General features: G+C 35.1%; 2 protein-coding genes across 8 annotated transcripts in view; one reads left to right on the plus strand and one right to left on the minus strand.

Annotated features, from left to right (window-relative positions):
• Positions 1-15,927, plus strand: part of MMS22L (MMS22 like, DNA repair protein) — a gene marked incomplete at its 5' end in the record, with an annotated part of 123,969 nt that extends 108,042 nt beyond the window's left edge. Inside the window, 5 exons of the mRNA XM_080806338.1 lie at positions 31-242; positions 2,876-3,039; positions 12,938-13,034; positions 14,458-14,625; positions 15,610-15,927. Coding sequence (XP_080662464.1) covers positions 31-242; positions 2,876-3,039; positions 12,938-13,034; positions 14,458-14,625; positions 15,610-15,691 — 723 coding nt within the window. The 3' untranslated portion in view covers positions 15,692-15,927. The remainder of the gene's footprint in view (positions 1-30; positions 243-2,875; positions 3,040-12,937; positions 13,035-14,457; positions 14,626-15,609) is intronic.
• A 6,623-nt stretch (positions 15,928-22,550) lies between these two features.
• KLHL32 (kelch like family member 32) overlaps positions 22,551-23,708 on the minus strand; it is a gene marked incomplete at both ends in the record, with an annotated part of 191,901 nt that continues 190,743 nt past the window's right edge. For all 7 annotated transcript variants that reach the window (XM_080806597.1, XM_080806596.1, XM_080806595.1 and 4 more), the window contains one exon: positions 22,551-22,712. In XM_080806597.1, the coding sequence (XP_080662723.1) occupies positions 22,551-22,712 (162 nt within the window). The remainder of the gene's footprint in view (positions 22,713-23,708) is intronic.

Raw genomic sequence — 23,708 nt, forward strand, 5'->3', positions numbered from 1 at the left:
TTACTATTTCTTTTCTTTTTACTCCTATAGGGCATATGTATCGTGTGTGGTCAGTCCCAAAATCCAAATGCCTATCTGAACCAGTTGCTAGGGAGTGTTATTGAGCAGTACATTGGGCGGTTTCTTCCAGCTTCACCGCATGGCTTAGGTCTCGGACAACACCCTGTTTTGTTGGCATTGAGAAACTCCGCTGCTGTTCCAGTGATAACACTTCTAAAGAAATGCATCGTACAAGTCATAAGGTATATCTAAATATTAAAAACAAATGGCATTTACAATGTACTAAACTTTATTAAAAAGTAACAAAGCATCCCCAAAGTATTGACAACCCTTAGGATGCTGGTAGTTTGGAAACTTTCATTTTCCCTGAGAAACATTATCTAAGAACTTACTAAAATGACTTTTGCTCATGGCAGCCTGAGTCAATGCTCTTTAAATAGCTTGTTTTCTCTATATAGCTGTTACTTTCCTTATATATGGCCTAAAGGTACATATTTTCTTAGTTCTTATCAGATAAACAGTAAGCGTATTTTCTACTATAGAAAATACATTATTTATATTCTTTTTAAAATTATTTATTTATTTATTTGAGAGAGAGTGAGAGAGCATGAGAGGGGAGGTCAGAGGGAGAAGCAGACTCCCCAGGGAGCTGGGAGTCTGATGCGGGACTTGATCCCAGGACTCTGGGATCATGACCCGAGCCGAAGGCAGTCGCTTAACCAACTAAGCCACCAAAGAGCCCCCGTTATTTATATCTTTAAAAAGAGAGTAAGTGAGAAAATGAATGCGAATATGAATAAGGAAGCACTAAGAAGTCCTGTTTTGTTAGTCTCCTGTCTTAATGACTTCATTTTATTATTAGATGCATAAATGAAACCTCTTGGGTTCTCTGTTACCTTTTAACTGCAGCAGAAGATTCAGTAATAAAAATTATTTCTTTGTCTTCATGGAGTATTTAGCTTCCTATGAAATTTGTTTTATAAACTTGAAGATGCTGCGGTGATATACAGTCATACCTTGTTTTATGGCACTTCACAGACACTGTTTTTTACAAATTGAAGGTTTGCGGCCGCCCTGCATCCAGCAAGTCTGTTGGCACCATTTTTCCAACATTATTTTTCACTTCATGTCTCTGTGTTAACATTTTGGTAGTTCTCACAATATTCCAAACTTTTTGGTTACTATTGGTTATGGTGATCTGTGCTCAGTGATTACAACTGGCTGAAAGCTCAGATGATGGTTAGCAGTTTTTTTTAGTAATAAAGTATTTTTAAGTTAAGGTATATAGATTGTCTTTTCAGACATCATGCTGTTGCACACTTACTAGACTACAATACAGCATAAACATAGGTTTTCTATGCACAGAGAAACCAAAAACTTCATTTCACTTTATTGTGACATTCGCTTTATTATAGTGATCTGCAGCCAAACCCACAATATCCCTCCATCCTCCTCTACTCCTGCAGTTCCCCATCTTTGTTAAGGCTCCTTACTCTGAATCTCTGAGAATTCCTGGGTTATTTTCAAAGCACCTATCACATTATATTATAGTAACCTTTTTATTTTATTTTTTTGCTTGTCCACATTTTCCACTAGACAATGAGCCCCTTGCCTTCAGAGACCGTGTTTACCTTTCCATTCTTATACTTGTACCTGGTATACTGTAGGTGTACATAAATGTTTAGTCTAGGGATTCAACAGTGAACAAAAAAGACAAAACCTTTGTCCTCAAAGATTGAATGCATCCACTGATAGGGAATTTTTGGAAGCCACTATAGGGAGTAGATATGATGGTGAAGACATAGTTCCTGCCCTTTAAGACTTTATAATCCTTGGGTCACTCGGGTGGCTCAGTTGGTTAAGTGGCTGCCTTCGGCTCAGGTCATGATCCCAGCGTCCTGGGATCGAGTCCCGCATCGGGCTCCTTGCTCAGCGGGGAGCCTGCTTCTCCCTCTGCTTTGGCTGCCACTCTGCCTGTGCTCACTCTAAGAAATAAATAAATAAAATCTTTAAAAAAAAAAAAAAAAAGACTTTATAATCCTTAGTAATTTCCATGGCTCATTTTGGCAAATTTTATTGCTTTGCAAATACATGTGGATGTCTGACTTAGATTCAGCTGTATTTGACAATTTTTCATGTTGTCTAGACCTTTTAGAAACTGAGCAATTCCCACTTTCATTTATTCACTTAAATGTACACTGAATACCTATTATGAGCCAACACATGCTTAAGAGGTAGAGATATAAAAATGAGTAAGATAAATTTATCTTTATGATCTCTGTTGACTTATAATGCTAAAACTTGTTTTGCTTTGAGAGAAAATATTAAATACTAAATTACCTCTGATTTTTTTTTTTTTTTTTACCTCCTAAAAGAAGGAAAGAGGTAGAGCTGAAATGGGAAGTTAATTCCTAGGACAGTCATCTTATTGATTTGGAAAAATAAACCCTTCCCAAATCCCTAAATAAATAAATGTGAGGAGAGATTTCTTTATGCAAATTTGACATTAAAGAAAATGTTGCATTGTTGAGGAGCTGATCGAGGAAATCGGGCTTATATTAGAAAGGAAAAAAAAACAAATTAACAATTAGGTTTTTGTTTGGGTTTTGATTAAGTTCATTTAAAGATCAGGTTTTTTAAATTTAGTTTATGTCTGTATTCTTCTTTGGCCCTTAAAATACAACAAGGTTGCGCAATTGTTGCTCCTAAATTTTTATGTTTGAGGATAACATGGTAAAATACACATTTTTTTTAAAAAATTGTTCTTTATTAATTTGGGGTTTAAAATTTGTTGGTATCTTTGAAGTGTATGACATGTGTTTCTGCTCAATGAAACTTTAACCAGAAGTAAAAACAAAATTGTGCTTCTTTTTAGGAAGTCCTACTTTGAGTTTAAAGGGTCTTTGCTCCCTCCTCGCTTAGCATCTGTTCTGGCCTTCATCCTGCAGCTTTTCAAAGAAACGAATGTAGACATTTCTGAGGTTGAACTGCTCCTCCCTGGCGTCTTAAAATGCTTAGTGTTGGTCAGTGAACCCCAAGGTTAGTTTGAATCTGTGTTTGTCGTACTTTTCTTTATGTGATATCAGTTTCTATACATTGTGGCTAAAAAACAAACTCCAGCGGATAGCTGAGGTTGAGCATGATAAAATGGTTAAAAACCGACATGTTTCAGCGTAGTTTACTTCTGTTTTGTTTTTTTCCCCCAAGGCAAACAGTTTATTTAAGGGCTCCTTCTCTGATTAGACTTGTTAACCTTTTAAAGAGTATTTGTTTAATCTGACTGCAGTATTAAATCAACTTCTCACATATCATGTGGTGAGGGGTCAGCGTAAGTTCTTCTGTTCAGGTTTCTGCCAGAAAATCTAAGCTGATTTCACAGGCAAACCTGTAAGGATCCTTTGATCCTCGTCCTTTTGTTTTCAGTCTCATCAGCCTTACTGCTAGGGATCACTTTAAAATATCATTTATTTCATCCCCACTGTGAGTAGCCTGCTTTAATAAGCTTATTGAGAATATGCAGAATAGTAGCCATAGTTCTATCCTGAAGGAGTTTTTAATGTAAATAGGAGGCTTTGTGTGTAAGTGTGTGTGTGTTATCATTATAATGTGATTGTTCAGGGCAGGGCTCCTCAAATGCTTCTACCTAAGTACGTCTAACTGCTGTGATAAGTGAGTTCAGTGTGTATCCTGAAGAATCTGAGGGCAGCGCCCAAAGTGGTAGCTGAAAGCTCAAATAGGTCTTTGAAATTTTCTGTTTTAACTCAAATTTATGCATATTTTGTTTAACTCTATATTTATTTTAATAATTAAAATGTTTTGTTTTTTTTCCCTGCTCCCAAGTTTGGTTTTACAAAAAAAAATGTTGTTGTGTGTTAATATAGAATGCCCTTACCTGGTAGTAGCATTTCTGTATTGAAAAACACCCAGATGGACCCCAGAGTCTTCTTTAGAAATTTTGTCCTCATCGAAAACTTATGCATACTTTCAGTGAAGGCCTGTTGTGGTGTACAAGACAAAATTTGTTGAGACAGAGCAGACAGTATGAAATGTTAGCTAGCCTCTTGTTTTGGTGATAGTGATACTTATCAGGAAGGAAGCCAGGATGTGGAAGGTGAATTTGGCTGCTCACATCTAGCTGGTGAGTGCATCCCATGTTCCAGATGGGTAGAATGCAGAATTGCCTGTCTCTGCATTGCTGTCTTCATTAGCTGAGGAAGCAATATTAAACACAGATTTGTGTGTGTGGCTGAGATTTTTGTTCTCCTTGTAGCTCTCCTTGTATTCTTGCTCTCCTTGTAGTCTCAATGTTTAAAGTAATCCTTGCTCTCCTTGTAGTCTCAATGTTTAAAGTAATCCTTGCTCTCCTTGTAGTCTCAATGTTTAAAGTAATCCTTGCTCTCCTTGTAGTCTCAATGTTTAAAGGAATAATTTGTAAAATCACAGAGAGTTAGTGTTGCTAAATGACTCCACAAGGCCACTCCTAGGTATATGCCCAAGAGCATTTTAAATATACCATCCACTCAAAAACCTGTACTCAAGAACTTAAAAGAATTCCACTTCTGGCATGATAACGTCAGGAGCTCTGCTGACCTGCTCCCCAGCAAAACTGGTAGAAATTACTTAAAAGAAATAATTTAAATTCTCTGAAAATAGTCCTAAGGGTATATAGCAAATGGAGAAACATTTATTTAAGAAAATGTGCTAAAACTTGGTAAAGCAGCAGGAGTCTATGGTATTTGAACCAAGACTACTTCCTTCTTCACTTCTCCCAGCTCAGTAAGACAGAAACTCTAACTTCAGACTGGTAGATCCAAGAACCTAGGGCTTTCTGTCTGCCCAGCTCCCCGTAGGAGGGCTATCATCCTCTGAGAGGTAGGATGTCACTATTTCTCATCCTGCCCCCATGCTACCTGACGCTTATATTCCAGGCAAGTGTGGCTTAGAAGTGGGGGCTCCGTTCTTTCCCTCAGCCCCTGCTAGTGGGATGCATGTAGTACACGGAATATAACACCACTGAGAATATCAGAGTCCCAGTCATCCTTGCCACAGCTTAAAGGTATGAATTGCTGCCAAGTGAAGCAAGTTAAGGATGCCTGGGGCTGCTGCCTCTCCTTCCACAAGTACTCAGCCTTTGTATGGGTATGTCCAGAGCCATGCCTCTGAGATTTTGCCTGATAGAAGCCAGAGGGAGGAGAAGCAGACCATAGAGCAGAAAACTCCTGAATCTTTCCCAAAGGAACTGACTTCATTTGCAAATCAGTGTGAAAAAGTTCAAGCCTAAGGGTGCAGTCAAATACAGTGGAGTTTGTGGTGATAGTAGGTAGGAGAATATAATAGAGTCATTGGATATATAGGCTACTCTATAGACAGTCTAGTTTGGTGAGAGAATGGTGAAAGAGACAGCTGCAAAGAGCCCTTGGATCAGAACAAATCTCAAATACTGCCCCCAGAAATTGTCCTTTTAGAAAAGCCTGAACTTGATTAGATAGTCTGTAATGCAGTTTCTACCCCTGGACATTATAAAAAACAATAGAGTAATCAGCTTTGATTAGTAGAGAGTCACAGCTGGGTGTGATCGGAAAACAGGACAAAGGGGGCCCTGTCAAAATCACTGCCTTAGAATGGAGAATCTGGGTATACCCAAGGTTGTACCAGCTTAGGGCAATGTTAGAGACTTCACGGGGAGTTGGAGAGACTAGCCTTCACTAAAAAATGCCCAACTTCAAACAAAAAAAAAATTACAAGACATGCAGAGAAACAGAAGTATGATCCATATAATGGGAAAAAAGCAGGCAACAGAACTGTCAGAGCAATCAGATCCTAGATTTAATAGGCAAAAACTTCAAAGTAGCCATTATAAGTATGTTCAAAGAACTCGAGGAAAGCATGATTAACAAAATAAAGGAACGTATGATGATACTGTCACATCAAATAAAGAATATCAGTAAAGAGATAGAAATTATGAAAAAGAACCAAATGGAGATTATGAAGTTAAAAAGTACAAGAGCTAAACTGAAAAGTTCACTAGAGGGGCTCACGAATGGATTTGAATTAGCAGAAGAAAGAATTAACAAACTTGAAAATAGATGACTAGAGATTATGCAGTCTCAAAAAAAAAAAAGAGTGAAGAAAAATGTCCAGAGCTTTAGAGAAATGTGGGATACCGTTAAGTGCACCATAATACATATAATGCCAAAAGAGGGCAGAAGAGAGCAGAAAAAATATTTGAAGAAATAATGGCTGAAAACTTCCCAAATTTATTAACAAACAGTAGCCTATACATTCAGGAAGCTCAGCTAATTCCAAATAGGATAAACCCAAAACATTCCCCAGTGAGATGCATCATAGTAAAAATGCTGAAGGCCAAGGCAAGGAGAAAATCTTTAAGACATCAAGAGAAAGATGACTCATCACTTACCACAGAACCCCGGATAGATCAGCAAAAAACTTCTCAGCAGAATTAATGCAGGCCAACAGCAGTGGGGTAATACTTAGTGATCAAAGAAAAAGCTGTCAACCACAAATCCTCTATTCTGCAAAACTGCTACCTTTCAGAAGTAAAGATAAAATAAAACCATTGCCAGAAAAAAAAAAAAAAAAAATTGCCAGATAAACACTGAGAGAATTTGTTAGTGGACCAGCCTTATAAAAAAGGAAATTCTTCAGAGCGAAAGTCAAGTGACCCCACACAAGACAAAGAAAACCAGTAAGGCAATTATGTAATTGTAAAAGACAGAATAAATATATATTTCTTTATGTTTATTCTCTTGATGGCTTTAAAAAGCAGCTGTATAAAATGATATATAAAAAAAATATGTACATAACGTATGACTGGGCCTATAACATAGATATGTAGTATATTTATCAATATCAGTACAAAGGAGGTGGTGGGAGCAGAGCTGTATTGGGCTAAGGAAATGACTCCAGATATTAACTCAGCTAGATAGGAACAATTATGAGAGAACCAGAAATGATCAGTAAGGTTAGTGTCATGAAAGCAAAAATACAGACTTGCTCTCCTTCTCTTTTTCTTTAGCTTCTTTGAAAGACATAAAATTATATAAAATAAAAATAACTAAGTATTGTTGGGTTTGTAACATTTGCAAAGGTAATATGTATAAAAACAATAGCATGGGAAAGGGAAAGGTTATGTAAGAATAATGTTGCTGTATTTCACTGGAATTAAATTCATGTAAATCTGAAACTCTGATAAGATGTACACAGTAAGCCTAGAGCAACTCCTAAGAAAATAACTCAAAACCAATGAAAAATCATTTAAGAAAATAAAATGCTGTGTTTTAAAATATGCACATAATGCAAAACAAAAGCAGTAAAGGAGATGAGAGAAAAAAAAGACATTTAGAAAACAAATGGTAAAATGACTGATGTAAATCCATCTAATATCAACAGTAACAATAGTTTTGAAAGGACCAAACAAACTAATCAAAAGTAGAGATCACTGGAATGGATCAAAATAAAAAGATCAAACTGTATCCTCTATGCAGGAAACACTTTAGATTCAAAGATTAAAATAGTAAAAGGAAAGAAAAAATACATACTGCAAGCTATAGCCATAAAAAGCTGGAGTAGCTATACTAATATCAGACAAAATAGACAGTAGACCGAAAAATCAATAACTAGAAATAGAGGTGTTTATAATGATAAAGGGGTTGCTATGTTTAATGACTCTAAAATTGCATCTGACAAGAGAGTACCAAAATATAAGAAGAAAAAAACGAGAGAAATGAAGGGAGAAAAAGACAGTTCAGTGGTAATAGTTGAGAGGATTTTTGGTTTCCACTTCAACATGTAAAGAGCTTGAAAGTCGTCACTCCTACCCTCACAACAAGAAAACAAATCTGAACAGACTGACCCTTATCAGGTTCATGAGTTCAAGCCCCACACTGGGCTCCACACTGTGTGTGGAGTCTCCTTAAACAAAACAAAACAAAACCTTTGGAGAAAGCAGACAAAAAGCAGATGATTAGAAAAATAGAGCAGGTGCAATGAATAGGAAAGTTACATATATGGTAGTTGTTAATCTAGCAATATCAATAATCACTTTAAATGTGAATGCTTTACATAAGCCAATTAAATGACTGAGACTGACAGTGGATAAAAAACAAAGCCCAACTATATGTTACCCACAAGAAACCTACTTCGAATATGAAGACACAGATAAAAGTAAAGGGATAAGAAAAATGGTAGCACAGTTCAAAACAAAGCTGTAGAGGCTAATATTAATTTCAAACAAAACAGACTTCAGAACAAGTAGAATTATCAAGAATAAAGAGGAATATTACATAATGACAGACTGGAAATAGAGAAATGATTTAGTTTGATGAAGGTCATCTACGAAAATCCTATAGCTAGCATCATATTTAATGGTGAAGGCTTAGATGCTTTTCCCCTAAGATTAGCAACAGGACAAGGATGTCCACTCTTGCCACTTCTATCCAGCATTGTACTAGAAGTCCTACTCAGGACAGGAAAATTAATTAAAAGACATCTAGATTGAAAAGGAAGTAAAACTATTCCTATCTGTAGATGATCCAATCCTGTATATACAAAATCCTAAGCACTCCAATAAAAGGTATTAGAACTGATAAATGCAGCAAGGTTACAGGATACAAAAACAAGACATTGCATTTCTATATACTTTTTTTTTGCATTTCCATATACTTTCAATGAAAATCTGGAAACGAAATTAAGAAAATGATTCCATTTTATAATAGCATTTTTTAAAAAAACTCAAGTAGGAATACATTTTAAAAAAGAGAAATATAACCTTAAGATCTGAGAACTACCAAACTTTATTGAAAGAAATTAGAGAATATCTAAATAAATGGGAAAACATTCTATTTCATGGATCAGAAGTAATATTATTAAGGTAGTGCCACTCCCCCAACTGATCTACAAATACAGTGTAACTCCAGAAGAGCCAAACCAATCTTGAAAAAGCACAGGGGTGGGATGCCTGGGTGGCTCAGTTGGTTAAGCAGCTGCCTTCGGCTCAGGTCATGATCCCAGTGTCCTGGGATCGAGTCCCGCATCGGGTTCCTTGCTCCCGGCGGGGAGCCTGCTTCTCCCTCTGTCTGCTTGTGCTCACTCTCGCTTCTCTCTCTGACAAATAAATAAATAAATAAATCTTTAAAAAAAAAAAAAAAAAAAAAAAAAGAAAAAGCACAGGGGTGCCCTGGGTCGCCTAGTTGGTTGACCATCTGACTCTTGGTTTTGGCTCAGGTCATGATCTCAGGAGCAGGAGATCAAATCCTATATTGGGCTCCATGCTCAGCAAGGAGTCTGTTTGAGATTATCCTCCTCTCCCTCTCCCCCTACCCCAGCTTATGCTCTCTCTCTCAAATAAATAAGTCTTTAAAAAAAAAATAAGAAGAACAAAGTTGGAAGACACACTTTCCAATTTCAAAACTTTAGTACAAAGCAACTGTACTCAAGACAGTAGGTGGTACTAGCAGAAAGACATAGGTCAGTGGATTAGAATTGAGAGTCCAGAAATAAACCCATATGTCTGGTCAATGGACTTTTTTTTTGACAAGGGTGCCAAGATGATTCAGTGGTGAGAAAATAGTATTTCAACAAATTATGCCAGGTCAAATGGATATCCACATGCAAGGGAATGAAGTTATATATCTTTACTTCACACCGTATGCAAAAATTAACTCAAAGTACATCATAGATCTAAATGTCTGAGATAAAACTATGAAAGTCATAGAAAAAAGCATAGTAGTAAATCTTCATGACTGTGGATTTGTCAGTGACTTCTTTGATACACCAACAAAAGCAAAAGGCAAGAAAGAGAGATAAATTGTACTAATCCAAATTAAAAACTTTTGTGCTTTAAAGGACAATCAAGAGAGTAAAAAATAACCCACAGAATGGAAGAATATATTTGTAAATCATTTATATGATAAAGAAGTTGTACCTGCAATATATAAACTATTATAATTCAGTAAATTTAAAAAAAAAATTAAAATAGGCAAAGAATTTGAATAGTCATTTCTCCAAAGAATGAAACAGATGTCTTATAAGCACCTGAAAAGGTGCTCAACATCCTTAGTCATCAGGGAAATGCAAGTGCAAATGCAAATCAAAACCACATGAGATATGAGATACCACTTCATACTCACTAGGTTGGTTATTATGGAAAAGTCAGATAATAATAACAACGTTTGTCAAAAACATGGAGAAATCAGAATCCTCAGTTACTGTTATTGGAAATGTAAAATAGTATAGACACTTGGGAAAATAGTCTGGTCATTCCTCAGATAGTTAAACATAGAGTTACTTTGTGACTTAGTAGTGTTCCTCCTAGATACATAGACAACATTAATGAAAACATAAGTACACACAGAAGTTTGTGTTTATAGCGGTATTATTCATAGTAGCCAAAAGGTAGACTGTCTATCAGCTGACAGATAGATTTTTTTTAATGTGATATATCCATACAGGGGAGTATTATTTGGCCATAAAAAGGAATTAAGGATTGCTACATGCTACACAACATGAATGAACTTTGAAAACATTATTCTAGGTGAAAGAAGCCAGTTACAAAAGACGACATATTATATGATGCCATTTATATAAAAAGTCCAGAATATGAAATCTGTAGAGATGGAAAGTAGATTTGGGGTTGCTTTTAGGGTATATAAGAAAATAAGGAGTGATAGCTAAAGACTATCAGGTTTTTTTTTGTTTTGTTTTGTTTTGTTTAAAGATTTTATTTATTTATTTGTCAGAGAGAGAGAGAGAGAACACAAGTAGGCAGAGTGGCAGGCAGAGGCAGAGGGAGAAGCAGGCTCCCCGCTGAGGAAGGAGCCCGATATGGGACTCAATCCCAGGACCCTGGGATCATGACCCGAGCTGAAGGCAGTGGCTTAACCGACTGAGCCACCCAGGCGTCCCAAGACCATCAGGTTTCTTTTCAAAGTAAAGAAAAGACTCTAAAGTTGGCTTTAGTGATGGTTCTACAATTCTGTGACTATATAAAAAATCACAGAATTGTACATGTTAAATGGGTGAATTGTACAGAATGAATTATATGACAATAAAGCTGTTAATGTAAAGAAAAACTAAAAAAAAAACTCCATTTTTTAAAAAAGTTCAGTTCAATTAAATAAAGGTGGCAAATAGTTGTCTTTAAAAAACACATGTAACACTGATCCATAACAGCTTGATTCATAATAGCTTCCAAAAGGAAACAACCCAGATGTCCATCCCCCAATGAATGGATAAACAACTTGGGATATATCTATACACTGGAATATTATTTGTCCTTCAAAAGAAATAAAGTACTGATACCTTCTACAACATGGATAAACCTTTAAAACAGTATGCTAAGTAAAAAGAAGACAGTCACAGAAGACCATGCGGAGGGGTACCTGAGTGGCTTGGTTGATAATCTGTCTCTTGGTTTTGGCTCAGGTCATGATGTCAGGGTCATGAGATCGAGCTCCATGTCAGGCATCATGCTCAGTGCCCAGTCTGCTTGACATTCTCTTTCTCTCTCTCCTTCTTCCCCTCCCCCCGCTAACTCACATCCTCTCTCAAATAAAATCTTAAAAAAACAAACAAAACAAAACAAAACAAAAAAACACATGGTGTATGATTCTGTTTATAAGACATTTCCAGAAGAGTCAAATCCATAGAGACAAAACATAGATTAGTGGTTGCCAGGGGCTGGGGAGGAAGAAATTAGAGAATGACTGTTAGTAAGTTAAGGTTTTTGGGGAGGTGATGAAATTGCTCTGAAATTAGGCAGTGATGATGCCTTCTCAATTCTGTGAATTTTCTAAAAATCAGTGAATTGTACACTTTAAAAGATTGGTTTTTATGATATGTGAATTATACCTCAATAAAACTGTTGTAAAAAACCCAATGCTTACTGTTAATTCTCTATGAAGGCCATTTCTTGATATTCTAGTACTTCTCCCACAAAAGAGCTTCTGGAGTTTTTCAAGGAAATTTCTTTTAAGAAGAACCAATTATACTGATTTCAGAACTGTATCTTAATATGCGGCGTTATTTGTTCATTAAAGACAAGTATGCTCCATCTTCTTTATTCACCATCCTCATGCCATTGAGAATATTACTAAGTACATATTAATTAATTGAACTTCATATGTATCCTGTTTTATTCTCCTGCTATAATGGATTATAGTTTCTGAATTATTTTTATTCATAAACAAAGCACTTTCTCCCCAGCTACTTATATTTAATGTGCCAAAAACATTACAAAAATTTAGTAGCATTTAGAACATACTGAATTTTCTGTTTTTCCTCTTGATTTTTTTCCCATTTGTATGGAGAAATGCACAATTTTAAATGACTTGATTAAATAGTTAAAAATACAACTGTTCTTTTTGTAACTTTGCTCTGTTTTTTGAAAGGAAGATAGCATCACAAATAGTTGATTTGTGTGTGTGTGTGTGTGTGTGTGTGTGTGTGTGTCTTTGACTAATTTTGAACAAAGGTAAATTGTTGGTGGTTTCTAATTTGTTGGGGGGGGAATATACCTATGAGTTTTAAAAAAGTCATTCTGCTTTGCTTCTCTAACTCAGCTGAAGAATTACAGGCTATCTTTTGTCAGTATGTAACTGCTTGCAGGATTAGGATGATAAAACGTTTTTGAATATGGGTTCTTTCTAGGAGACCTGTCTTCACATGTATTTTTTCAGTTATCAGCTTATAAAAAATAGACTCAAGATTTTTATATTTTCTTAGAATGGGAGTTAAGGAGATAGGGAGATACACAAGTACAAAACAAAAACTCATAACTATTTCATTTTGAAAAATAACAAAAAGGCTGTATAAACTTTAAGAAAACAACATATTTTTCTAAATTAAGAGTGTTCATAAAAATGAGGATCCAGATGGTCAATTCAGACACAGTGTGTAATGCTATAATTTTTCCTTCTAGTTAAAAGGCTGGCCACAGAGAACCTGCAATGCATGGTAAAAGCCTGCCAAGTGGGGTCAGAGGGAGAGCCTGCCGGCCAGCTGACTTCTGTGTTTAGGTAACTGGAAAATATGCCAACTGCTGAGGGGACTATTGCCAGCCATTTGACAGCCAACATGTTTTTCAAATAACTAATTATCCAAAACATAATGTGCTACTACTTGTTATAGTATTTCAATTATTATATTTTTTGGCCATAGTTTTGTTACATTGTGTTGTTTTATTAAAAAAGACAAAAGTGCCAGGGAGGAAGATGAGCAAGCTGACTTGAACTCACCTGAGAATGGTGATGAAGACTCCTGCATGTATTGAAGAGACAAAATGGGGGGATGTGGGTCATGACAACAGGTGCACAGGCCCTCAGAGCTGCTAAACATGTTACTCAGGATCCAGTGTAGAAGTACATGTCACTGGTTGTCTTACCTGCTTTAGATACTGTAGACCCAGAAGGCGTCATTGTATTTCAGCTGTGAAGCATACACTGTATAGGATAGATGTGATGTTGGTTCCCAAGAACAATAATGCAACTGGAGGATTGTTTTCTGTGTTTTGTGTTTTGTTGTTGTTTCCTGCCTTGCCGCCTCTAGAGTCTTGTGCTTTCTGTTAGAGCAGTATTTTTAAATATGTCTCACAATTTCTACCAGTTCATTTTTACTATACATATCTCTGCCCTAGCACTACTGTGATAAATAACATGGATCCATTTTCTTCTATGTTGGATCTTTGATTCCTCAGTTTGTTTCTCATCACATCATTGGCACTTGTCCATTGGTTACAATTTATTTAAATTGTGATCACATGAAATAAATAGTGGATTTGTAAGAAGTGTAAAACCGCCCAGAAAAGAAAAAACCCTATAAAACCCTAAGAGGGGAGAAAGGATTTTATACAAATGAAGATTGCATGTTTGTTAATAAATTGTACACAACAAACATGCAATCTTCATTCTTATTTTGTTGGAGGAGAGAGTGGAAATTATACGGTTAAAACATATTATTATTATTATTATTATTATAAAGGCTTTTTGTGGTTCTAAAATCGCCTGTTCATTTAAGGAATATAAAAATATATATTATGAATAACTTGCTTTTCTCATAAAAATATTGCTTGATTTATACAGAAATATGAAGTACTAAGATATAGAAACTGGACTCACTTTTTCCGTGTCCTTACTGCTCAGATTTTGACGCACAAAGAATAGCAGCAAAGTTCCTGGGACTAGATTTTCCTCCTTATTCTCCCTCCTGGGATTGCAGCTCTTCCCTTTTCCTACCTATGCCATCTTTCTGGTCACACTGAAATAAGCCATTTCTGTCCTTATTTTTAAGTGTTATAAATTGTCTTCTTAGGGCATCTGGATTCTTAAGGTAGTCTTATGTGAAATGATCTTTCTTGCATTCAGGTTACAGCTGATTGTCATATAGATACCAGCCCAAGGAACTTCCCCAGAAGTAATCCTATGTAACTTGATTTACTTCCAGGCATTTTATCCAGGATTATGGTATGAGATACGATTATCAGATTTACGGCATTTTAGAAACAGTAGCAGCATTGGACCAGCAGGTTGTTATCAACTTGCTTTCTACCCTCACTCAGTCTCTGAAGGATTCAGAGCGGAAATGGGGCCTTGGCAGAAATATTGCACAAAGGTATGTTTGGATCATTTGATTACATTCTTTGGGCAATGATTATAAAAATCTATAGATTCATTTTCTGGAGATCGCTTATTTTCCCCATTCCTAAAAATTTTGGGTGGGTTCTTTGAGCTAATGAACGTTTCCATAGTATGATTGACATATCCATTCACATACTGTTCTTTTCAAAGTGAGCACCTTAGAAAGCTATGTATTTGGCAGAGGATCATAGGGGAAGGGAGGGAAAAATGAAACAAGATGAAACCAGAGAGGGAGACAAGCCATAAGACACTTTTAATCTCAGGAAACAAACTGAGGGTTTCTGGAGGGGAGGGGAGTGGGAAGGTTGGGGTGGCTGGGTGATGGACATTGGAGAGGGTATGTGCTATGGTGAGCGCTGTGAATTGTGTAAGACTGATAAATCACAGACCTGTACCCCTGAAACAAATAATACATTATATGTTAATAATTTAAAAAAAACAAAAAACTATATTTTAGCAGTGCCTCTGTTGCTCAAAACTCATTCAGTGCTCCTCATTGGGAAGGGGGCTTTAGAGCCTTAGGTGTCTTGTTTTTGTATAAAATCAGTGGTGGCAGATCTACCCTTTGAGAGACGCTCTGTATACTGAATCAACTACATCATGTGTATCCAGTGAATAAGAGTGACCCAACTAGATAATATGGATTTGGGTCATAACAGTAATGGGCCTTTTTTTCATATAGTCTTACAACCCAATTTCAAATTGTGCTGAATGGTGTGCAATAATGCAACACCATGGAAATAGATCCTTAGTTCCTGAAGAGGTTGTTTTGGAGGAGGCAGCACTCATGAGAATTCACATGTTCCAAGTTTGTTAAAGAATCAAAGTACTTTAATCACAGAGTGTGGGTGCACATGTGCGTGGACAGATATTCAGGTAGACTGAATTTGTAAATACTTACATGAAAATTATGGAAAAGTTAATAAATATATCTACCTTTTCTTTTTTTCTTAAACAGGGAGGCCTATAGCAAACTTTTATCTCACCTAGGACAGGTGGGTCAAGATGAAATGCAGAGACTGGAGAGTGATAATACCTAATATATTTTGTGCTTTGCTTCTCTATTCATTGTCACTACCTAAAGCCACTTTGCACTGCAGTTATATAATGTTCTGTTAGAAATACTTTCTAGGATTTTTTTCCTTACATAGCTGTAAGTATAAAAAACATAAACAAGGAAATAAAAGTTAAATACGTGTATTATAGGATCTTTCGAAGTTGGCAAAATTGTCTCTTGAAGAGTTTTTAGTTAAACTAATTTAAAGTAAGTTTTTCTAACTGGGAGTGTCTCTGTGAATGTCTATGAAGGTCTGCAGTGGGTGATCCAGGGACTTGTCACCGTAATGTGACTTTTTGCCTTGTGAGTGATTTGTGTTTGTTCTGTTTCTTCCAAGTCATGTTTTAATATGATGTTTGGGGTTTTTTGTTGTTGTTTGTTTGTTTTCAGATTACCTGGCTATTCTATGCTGGTTTTTATGAAAGGGGAGTTCAGGAGATGGGATATATGTTTGTCATCTTTTGTTATACCATGTGTGAGGCAAGTTAGTAAATACCCAACATGCTTAACTCTGTGAGGAATGAGGCTGAGTCTGGCGAAATGAATATACCGATAGTATATAAAATGTTTTAAATTTAAACCAGCAGTGGTTCCAACAGTTGCCAGATTTTTTTTCCCTCTACTCATCTTTCTTTTTGGAAATTGATGAAAAGACATATCAGGAGGATAACTAAGAGCTTTTAAGAAAAGACAAAGAATATTCTGAAAAGTCTTAAGATTACAAATTAACAGAAGAGGTCTGAGAAGTCAGCTGATTTATCTCCTTGCTCTTCAGTTAGAGACTCTTATAATTTCACATCTTACGTATTTATAGGGAACCAGTTTAGTTCCTTTAGCAGCTCTTGTGTCTTAACTCTGAGTATTTCATAGAGATTTTTACTTTACCAGTTGGGCTCTTGTCCTTGACTCCTTTCTGTGGTGAGCATTATTTGGGAAAAGAACTCCAGTCCTGATGTTGGGAACCCACATAGGTCTAAATCCCAGCTCTGCGTTGTAAACTTCAGCAAGTTACTTAATCTTGCTGAGCCTGAGTTTCTCCTTGGGGAAAAAATAATAATATTCCTTTTTCTATTTCATAGTGTTTTGGTAAGAATCAGTGGAATAATGTATGTGAAACTATATTGGTGATGTGTTCTATATGAGGCATATAGACATGATTACTAGTTATTCGTGCACAAACGTAAAGAACACCTCAATATTGTTCCTCTCTTTCTTATATTCACCTTTTTTTCAAATTATGTCTTACATGTTATGTTTGTTAACCTTGAAATAACTGTTTTCTTCTTGAGACTCTATTCTTTATCATGCTTCTGATTCCTCCCTTTCCTGAGTCAAGAAGTATCTTTGAAAATGAAATATATTACAATCAGTGAACTCTAGTTATTAGTCATCTCCTTTTATCTATGAATCCTAAAGGAGTATCTGTTGTTTTCATGACATACAAATAGTCTGTCCCTCCCACCCCCAGGTCAGCTGTCATTATGTCAACAAATAGAATGAATAAAACCCTCTTTAAGTAAAGTAACTTAATGGACTTCATAGCAATGAGTTTCTTTTCATTATGATAGTGACTTATTAAACTTATATCACTTTGCAAGTTTCAGCAAATGAAGTTTAATCTGTTTAAAGTGATGCTTTTTAAGGAGTTATTTGTGTGTATATATGTATATATATTTTTTTATTTTCCAAGTGAGATTGATGTCTTTGAGAATCTCACTCCTTAGAATATGAAATGTTTAAGGCTGAGAAAAGCTGCTTCTGAATCATGCATTGGGATATATATCTGCAGACCCTAAGAATAAACAGTTTGTTCTTTAAAAATAAGTAACAACCAAAAAAATCCATGATGATACTTATATGTGTATATACATGTGTGTTTATTTATATATAAGTAAAATTTTAAAGATGCTGTCTTTTTAAGTTGAAAAAAAATTTTTTTACTTAGTTCATTTCCTTGAAAATCTTCACTGACCCATCACTTAATCCCCTAAGTACCCTGTCATCTCTAGGGCTGCTGCTTCCCCCTCTGTAATGTAAGCCATTCTCTTTTGCTGAAATCTGTGACTACATTCTCGTTTGTCATGTTCTTTAACCTGACGTGGGTATTTTCCTTTATCTTCTCAGCCCTTCTTCAGTGATACTGCTCCTTCCTACATACTGTACTTTGAAAGCACCATCATGTTCTTTCTTGTCCCCAGTGGTAAGATCTGGTGCTTCATTCGCTCTGTCTCAACATTCTTCCAGTTGAGACTTGATAACACGAGCCTAATTTCTCTCAAACCCCTCTGGGTGGAACCTCCAGAAATCTCAAGGCAACTTGTCGAGCTGCGCTTGTCGCCTATTTTAAACTAGCTCCTGCCTTTCTTTTCCACCCAGGGAAGACACTATTTTCCCACGTCATTTAGTCCTGAAACTTCAGAAGCAACTTGGATTCTTACTTGTTCCCCACTCTCGGTTGATCACCAGTACAGGCTTTTGCTCTTCTTTTCTTTTTGCCTTCCGTGCGTCCCAAACGTTTTTTCTACTGCCTGCTGTGGATCTCTTCCTTATCTCCTTATCTCTGATCTCCTTTCCCGCAATTTAACCTCACACAGTTCTGACATTAGTGTTTCTAAAATATTACTTTCTTCCTGTTACTTTTCTACTCAAGGACATCCACTTAATTCCCATTGTCAGTAAACTGATATTCAAGCTCTTCAGTCAGGAGACTTTCTGCCATCTGACTCTGCCTTTTCTGTGCAAATTTAACTCAAGCTCAAGCAGGGGACTAGACTGCCTTCGAATATCTGAATGCCATGTTCATTCTACACTCTGAGCCTCATTCAGTTTGCCAGCATAAAATACTACCCTTTCTCTAGAAACCTAACCTTAAGACACCGAAATAGGAAGACAGTTAAAATGTATTTTAGATACATGACTATTCCAGTCAAATAATTTCCGTAAAATATACAGATGAAATGTAAAAGAGATGATTGAAGGACAACAGCACGATAGGAGGACTTTATTAGACATTCAGATTTGGTTATGATTTAAATTTTAATTGAACATTTAATTAGGTTTTCATGGGGGAGTAAAAAACATGGAATATGCTCTCTGTACAAAAATCATTCAGTGTTGAATTCATTTGCATTAGAACAGTTTCATACTTTAAAACTTTTGTATCTTTATCTATTCCTAGCATATTTTTTCCTAAGCATATTTGACTTTTTCTACCTGGACATCTATATAAAAAAAAAATAAGTATCTGCAGGTTGTGTGTACTTTACCCATTATCTTTTTCCATACTTCATCACAAATTTTTAAAACTACTTCCTTCTTAAAGAATTACATGTACTTTAACAGAATCTTTGACAGTTTTCATTTTTACTTCCCCTTTGTTAGGATTATCTGTTACATAAAAATTTGATAAACTTCTGCAATTGGGAAAGACCTGTAGGAAACCTATCTTCCCTAAATTCCTGTAAAGTTTATGTAAACCTTATATTTTCCAAAAACTGATCTCCTGCCTGCTCCTTCTAGGGTTAAAAATACTACCTTGTCAGTCAAGTGTATAGTATGCCAATATAAATGCCATGCTTTGTTCGCTTGAAACAGTTGGTTTGGGAAGCTAGCAAAGTTAGCATATTTTTTCACATATTTAATAAGATATAAGATTTGTATTTTGATTCTCTGATAATCTATATTGCTAAGTTTACCAAAATAAGTACCTCATGATTAGAACTAAATAATCTGCTTGTTAAAGTTCGTGGTGTGCTAACAGTTATCCAACTTATTGCATCTGTGAATTGTGCTTTCTGGACGTTCTTATTGTATTTTCATGTTTATAAGTTAATTATGCCTATAATAATGGTATATACCTTTTTAATGTATATACTTTACACTGCATCCATGATTATTCCACTTCTTTTTTATGACAGATTGACTATTTGAAAACCAAAATAAAAATGAACCATGTTGCCTCGAGGAATAATTTCTATCTTATTCCTATTTTATACTCTGTGGTAAAACAATAGAGAGTTTTTCAGTTATTGCAATAGCTGGAAAGGATACAGTATACATGTGGTTAAACCGTGAGGAAAATATGAAGAGAAAAAGCAGGAAAAATATCCTAATCGCAACCTAATAGGTAGTTTGTTATGAAGGTTCTAAGGAATTTCACTGTACTTTACAAACATATTATTTTGGAAATTAATGTCTTTCGGGGGAGAGGGTATGGGCTATGATGAGTGCTGTGAAATGTGTAAACCTAGCGATTCACAGACCTGTACCCCTGGGGATAAAAATACATTATATGTTTATTAAAATAAAAAAATTAAAAAAAAAAAAAAGAAATGTCTTTGCTCGCTTTTCCTCCTACACAAAGGAACATTCTGCTAATATTTATCTGGTACCGTGTCTTCTCTTGAAGTAGCTGTTTTAGGTGGTGGAAGTTTCATGATCTCCCAATGGAAATTTAATTTAATTTTACTACAAATACAATATGGTCTATAATTCTGAAGAGTAAAAATGGAAGATGAATTATGAAGGATAGGCCACTTACATGGAAAATATATATTTGAATAGTTTCAATGGAATTTGCTTTATATGACCAAGCATAGTTTTCTAGAATTTTTATTAGCTCTTAATAATTTGAGGAGAATGATCTAATCATAAGTGTTCAGCATTTTATTTTTCCTCAGAGAGGAATGTTGCACTTTGGATTCTATTCTCTGGCTACAGCATAAAAGATGTTTTCAAAAACTATGCAAAACTTTAAAATTCTCTGCATTCAATTCTGTAATATTAGTGAATAACACATTAAATTTCACCAAGAAGGGGTTTGATAATAATATGCCAATTTGTTTTAAATGAATAGTTAGAAGTGTATACAGAAAATATCAGGAGTAATCTCAGGCTACCTTTCCATTATCAGTCAGGCAAGCTTATTTTTAGACCATTTCCCTTTCATTCATTGGATATAGGATCTGGGATTTTAAATGTAATGGTTTTTATAAGGTAAAAACAGCTGGAAGTAAATTCATTTGTCAAGTAGAAATTTTGGTAAATCTGAAATACTTCTTGCTCCAGTTCTTGTTGAAAGCTACCTCAAATACTGGAGTCATTTTCCTGACTTGGTAAGGCATTTAAAATATTTAGTTTACATGATTTATACCCTTTAAAGACCCTCTTTGATATCAAGGAACAACATCAATTTGCACTTTTCAGAACTATAAAAATACTCAAGATTTTTTGGCTAAATCTCTGGAAGGTTTTTTATTCACTTTTTTTTCCCCTTACCCCTAGTCTCTCCTTCTGTTCTTTAATCTGAATGACCAGATTACTTATTATTTGGAAATTAAAAATTTTAGGTATAACAATGTATAAAGTTAGTGAATTTTGTATTTAAAATTAAAAAGGGTTTATGTTTTTATTCACTTCTGATTACTAAAAGTGGTTCCATCCATAAAAGGACAGTTTTCTATAAGATAAAGATTGCTGAATAATTAAACTATGCTGAAGGAAAAAGCATAGTCTCCCTTTTATAAAGGTGACTTAGATCCTAACAAGAAAAGGGAAAAACTCATGTTATACTTCTTGAATTTATGTTCAAAGGTGATTGAGTTTTATGTGTATATTTTTGCTTATAGACAAAGCAAATCCAAAAACCTCACCTAAATAAGAATTCTTATGCATTATTAAAAATTTGTAGTAATAAAATATGTATTGGTGGTGGAAAAGAATCCCACAAGTCCTCAAGATTGACATAACCTTTAACAAAGTGGAAAAACTTTTATTAGAATTACGAAGTCTAGGTTCAGATTTATGTCAGAGCACTTTATGGTGCCAAAATTAGTATAACTAATTTTTTTTTGAGCTTAAATGTCATTTTTCACTAAATGAGTTTAAATGAGAAGTTTAAATTATTATTTGAAGCAAGAAATTTGTACAGACTTGGGAATCTTTGGCTTTGGTAAACTCCCCTTTTCCTAATTAGCATATTTTTCACATGCTTTTTGAATCATTTATTCCACAATATGTGTTTCAAGTTCTATTTAGTAATTATTTAATTTCAAAAATAACCTCCCCTTTCAGTTACAAGCTTCTAAACACTGTAAAATACCTTGTAATTTGAGTAACTTTTTTCTTCAGCAAAGTACTTAGCATTTCCCTAATCTTCACAAAATTCTTCTGAATTCATATGGAAATCAATAATTATCCTCCTTAAAAAGTGGAAAAACAAGTACAGAAAGGTAAGCACCTCACCCAAGGTCACAGACTAACCAAGCCAAAAAATATGGGTATTCCAACTGCTGTTCTGATGTACTTCTATTATTCGTATTACCTTGAATAAAATATGGCATTTAAAATTTTATAATGTCATAATGCTGAGTCTATACCAAGTGGGGCTGCATAATGTTAAATTTTTAAAAGAAAAATTACAAACCCAGGTTTAAGTAGGAAGGAAATTAACTACCGAATTTTTTTTTTAAAGACCACTGAGGACTGTACTTGTGAAATAAATTCCTTACTAACATTGTCCTGTTTTCCTAGACAGCACTGATTTAGAAAAAGTATACACGAAGGCTCTAAAGACCCATGGAACAATTATGGACCATTAAGTTGGTACTAAGCTACACCACAGTAAAAGTCATATATACTGTATATTGACCCACAAAGAGAAGGGTGACAGGAGTTTTCAGTAATGTGTTTTAGAAAACTGTTCATTTTTTGCTAATGTTTATCTGAATATAAGAGCTATAAAACAAAACAAGGAAGCATTGAGCACTGAGTCTTTTCATGCCCAGTATCCAAAAATGAAACTTTTCTTCTGTTCATGATAGTTATTAACAAAGCATTGCCTTTCAGATGGTCCCAATTCTGTGATGAGGCACTTGAAGAGTCTGAAGGTTAGGGCATGTGAAATATGGAGCTGGAAGGAAGCATGCAGCTATTCCATTGGAAGCAAAAGGGAGTGTAGGCCCATAGAATACTTCTTCTTTGCCGTCTCTACTTACATCCACTACCTACAAAAGAAGAGAAGCCTGTACGTCAAAGATGATTGTTCAATATAATTTGAACATATATATAAAAAGCAGCCTACAGTTGAATTCAGTTATGCCACCATGACCATATGTACCCTAGGCATTGGGTTTTCTCCCCTCATGGTATGGTACCAGAAATACATATAAAGATCCAGGTAAGTGCTGCTATGTACATTTATATATTTGGGTGTCTACATATATACGTAGATATACGTTTATAATGATTTAATCTTCAGAACAGTGATGAGGTAGGTAGCTTTATCCTACTTTAATATTAAGGTCTTCTGGCTTTAAACAACACATTACACCAGATGGACCCAAGATATCCATCCAAAAACAATGAAATACACATTAATTAAGTGTACAGGATAGATCATATATTAGACCACAAAACAAATCTCAATAAATTTAAAAAGACTGATCATATCAAGCATCTTTTCTAACCACAACAGTACCTAGAAATAAGTTACAAGAACTGGAAAACAAAAATAAAATGCAAATACAGAGGCTCAACAACATGGTATTAAACCAATGGGTCAATGGAAAAAAAAAAAAGGTGTGAAAAAAATTCATGGAGAAAAATATAAATGAAAACATTATGGTACAAAATCTTTGGGACACAGCAAAAGCACTTCTAACAGGAAAGCTTATAGCATTCTCAAGCAACAAGAGAAATCTCAACCTAACCTTACACCTAAAGGATCCAGAAAAAGAACAAACAAAGCCCAAAGCCAGTACAAGAAAGCAAGGAATAAAGATTAGAGTGGAAATAAACTAAAAAAAGAAAAGAGCTATAAAAGCAAGAGCTGGTTAATGAAAAGATATGGAAAACTGATAAACCTTTACCAGACATATCAAGAAAAGACCCAAATAAATCTGGCATGAAGAGAAATAACAAGCAATACCACAGACACATAAAAGACTGCAAGAAACTACTATGAAAAATTATATGCCAACAAATTGGACAACTTGGGAGAT

Source organism: Martes martes (genome assembly GCF_963455335.1).
Source record: "Martes martes genome assembly, chromosome: 6".
NCBI classification, from domain to species: Eukaryota; Metazoa; Chordata; class Mammalia; order Carnivora; family Mustelidae; genus Martes; species Martes martes.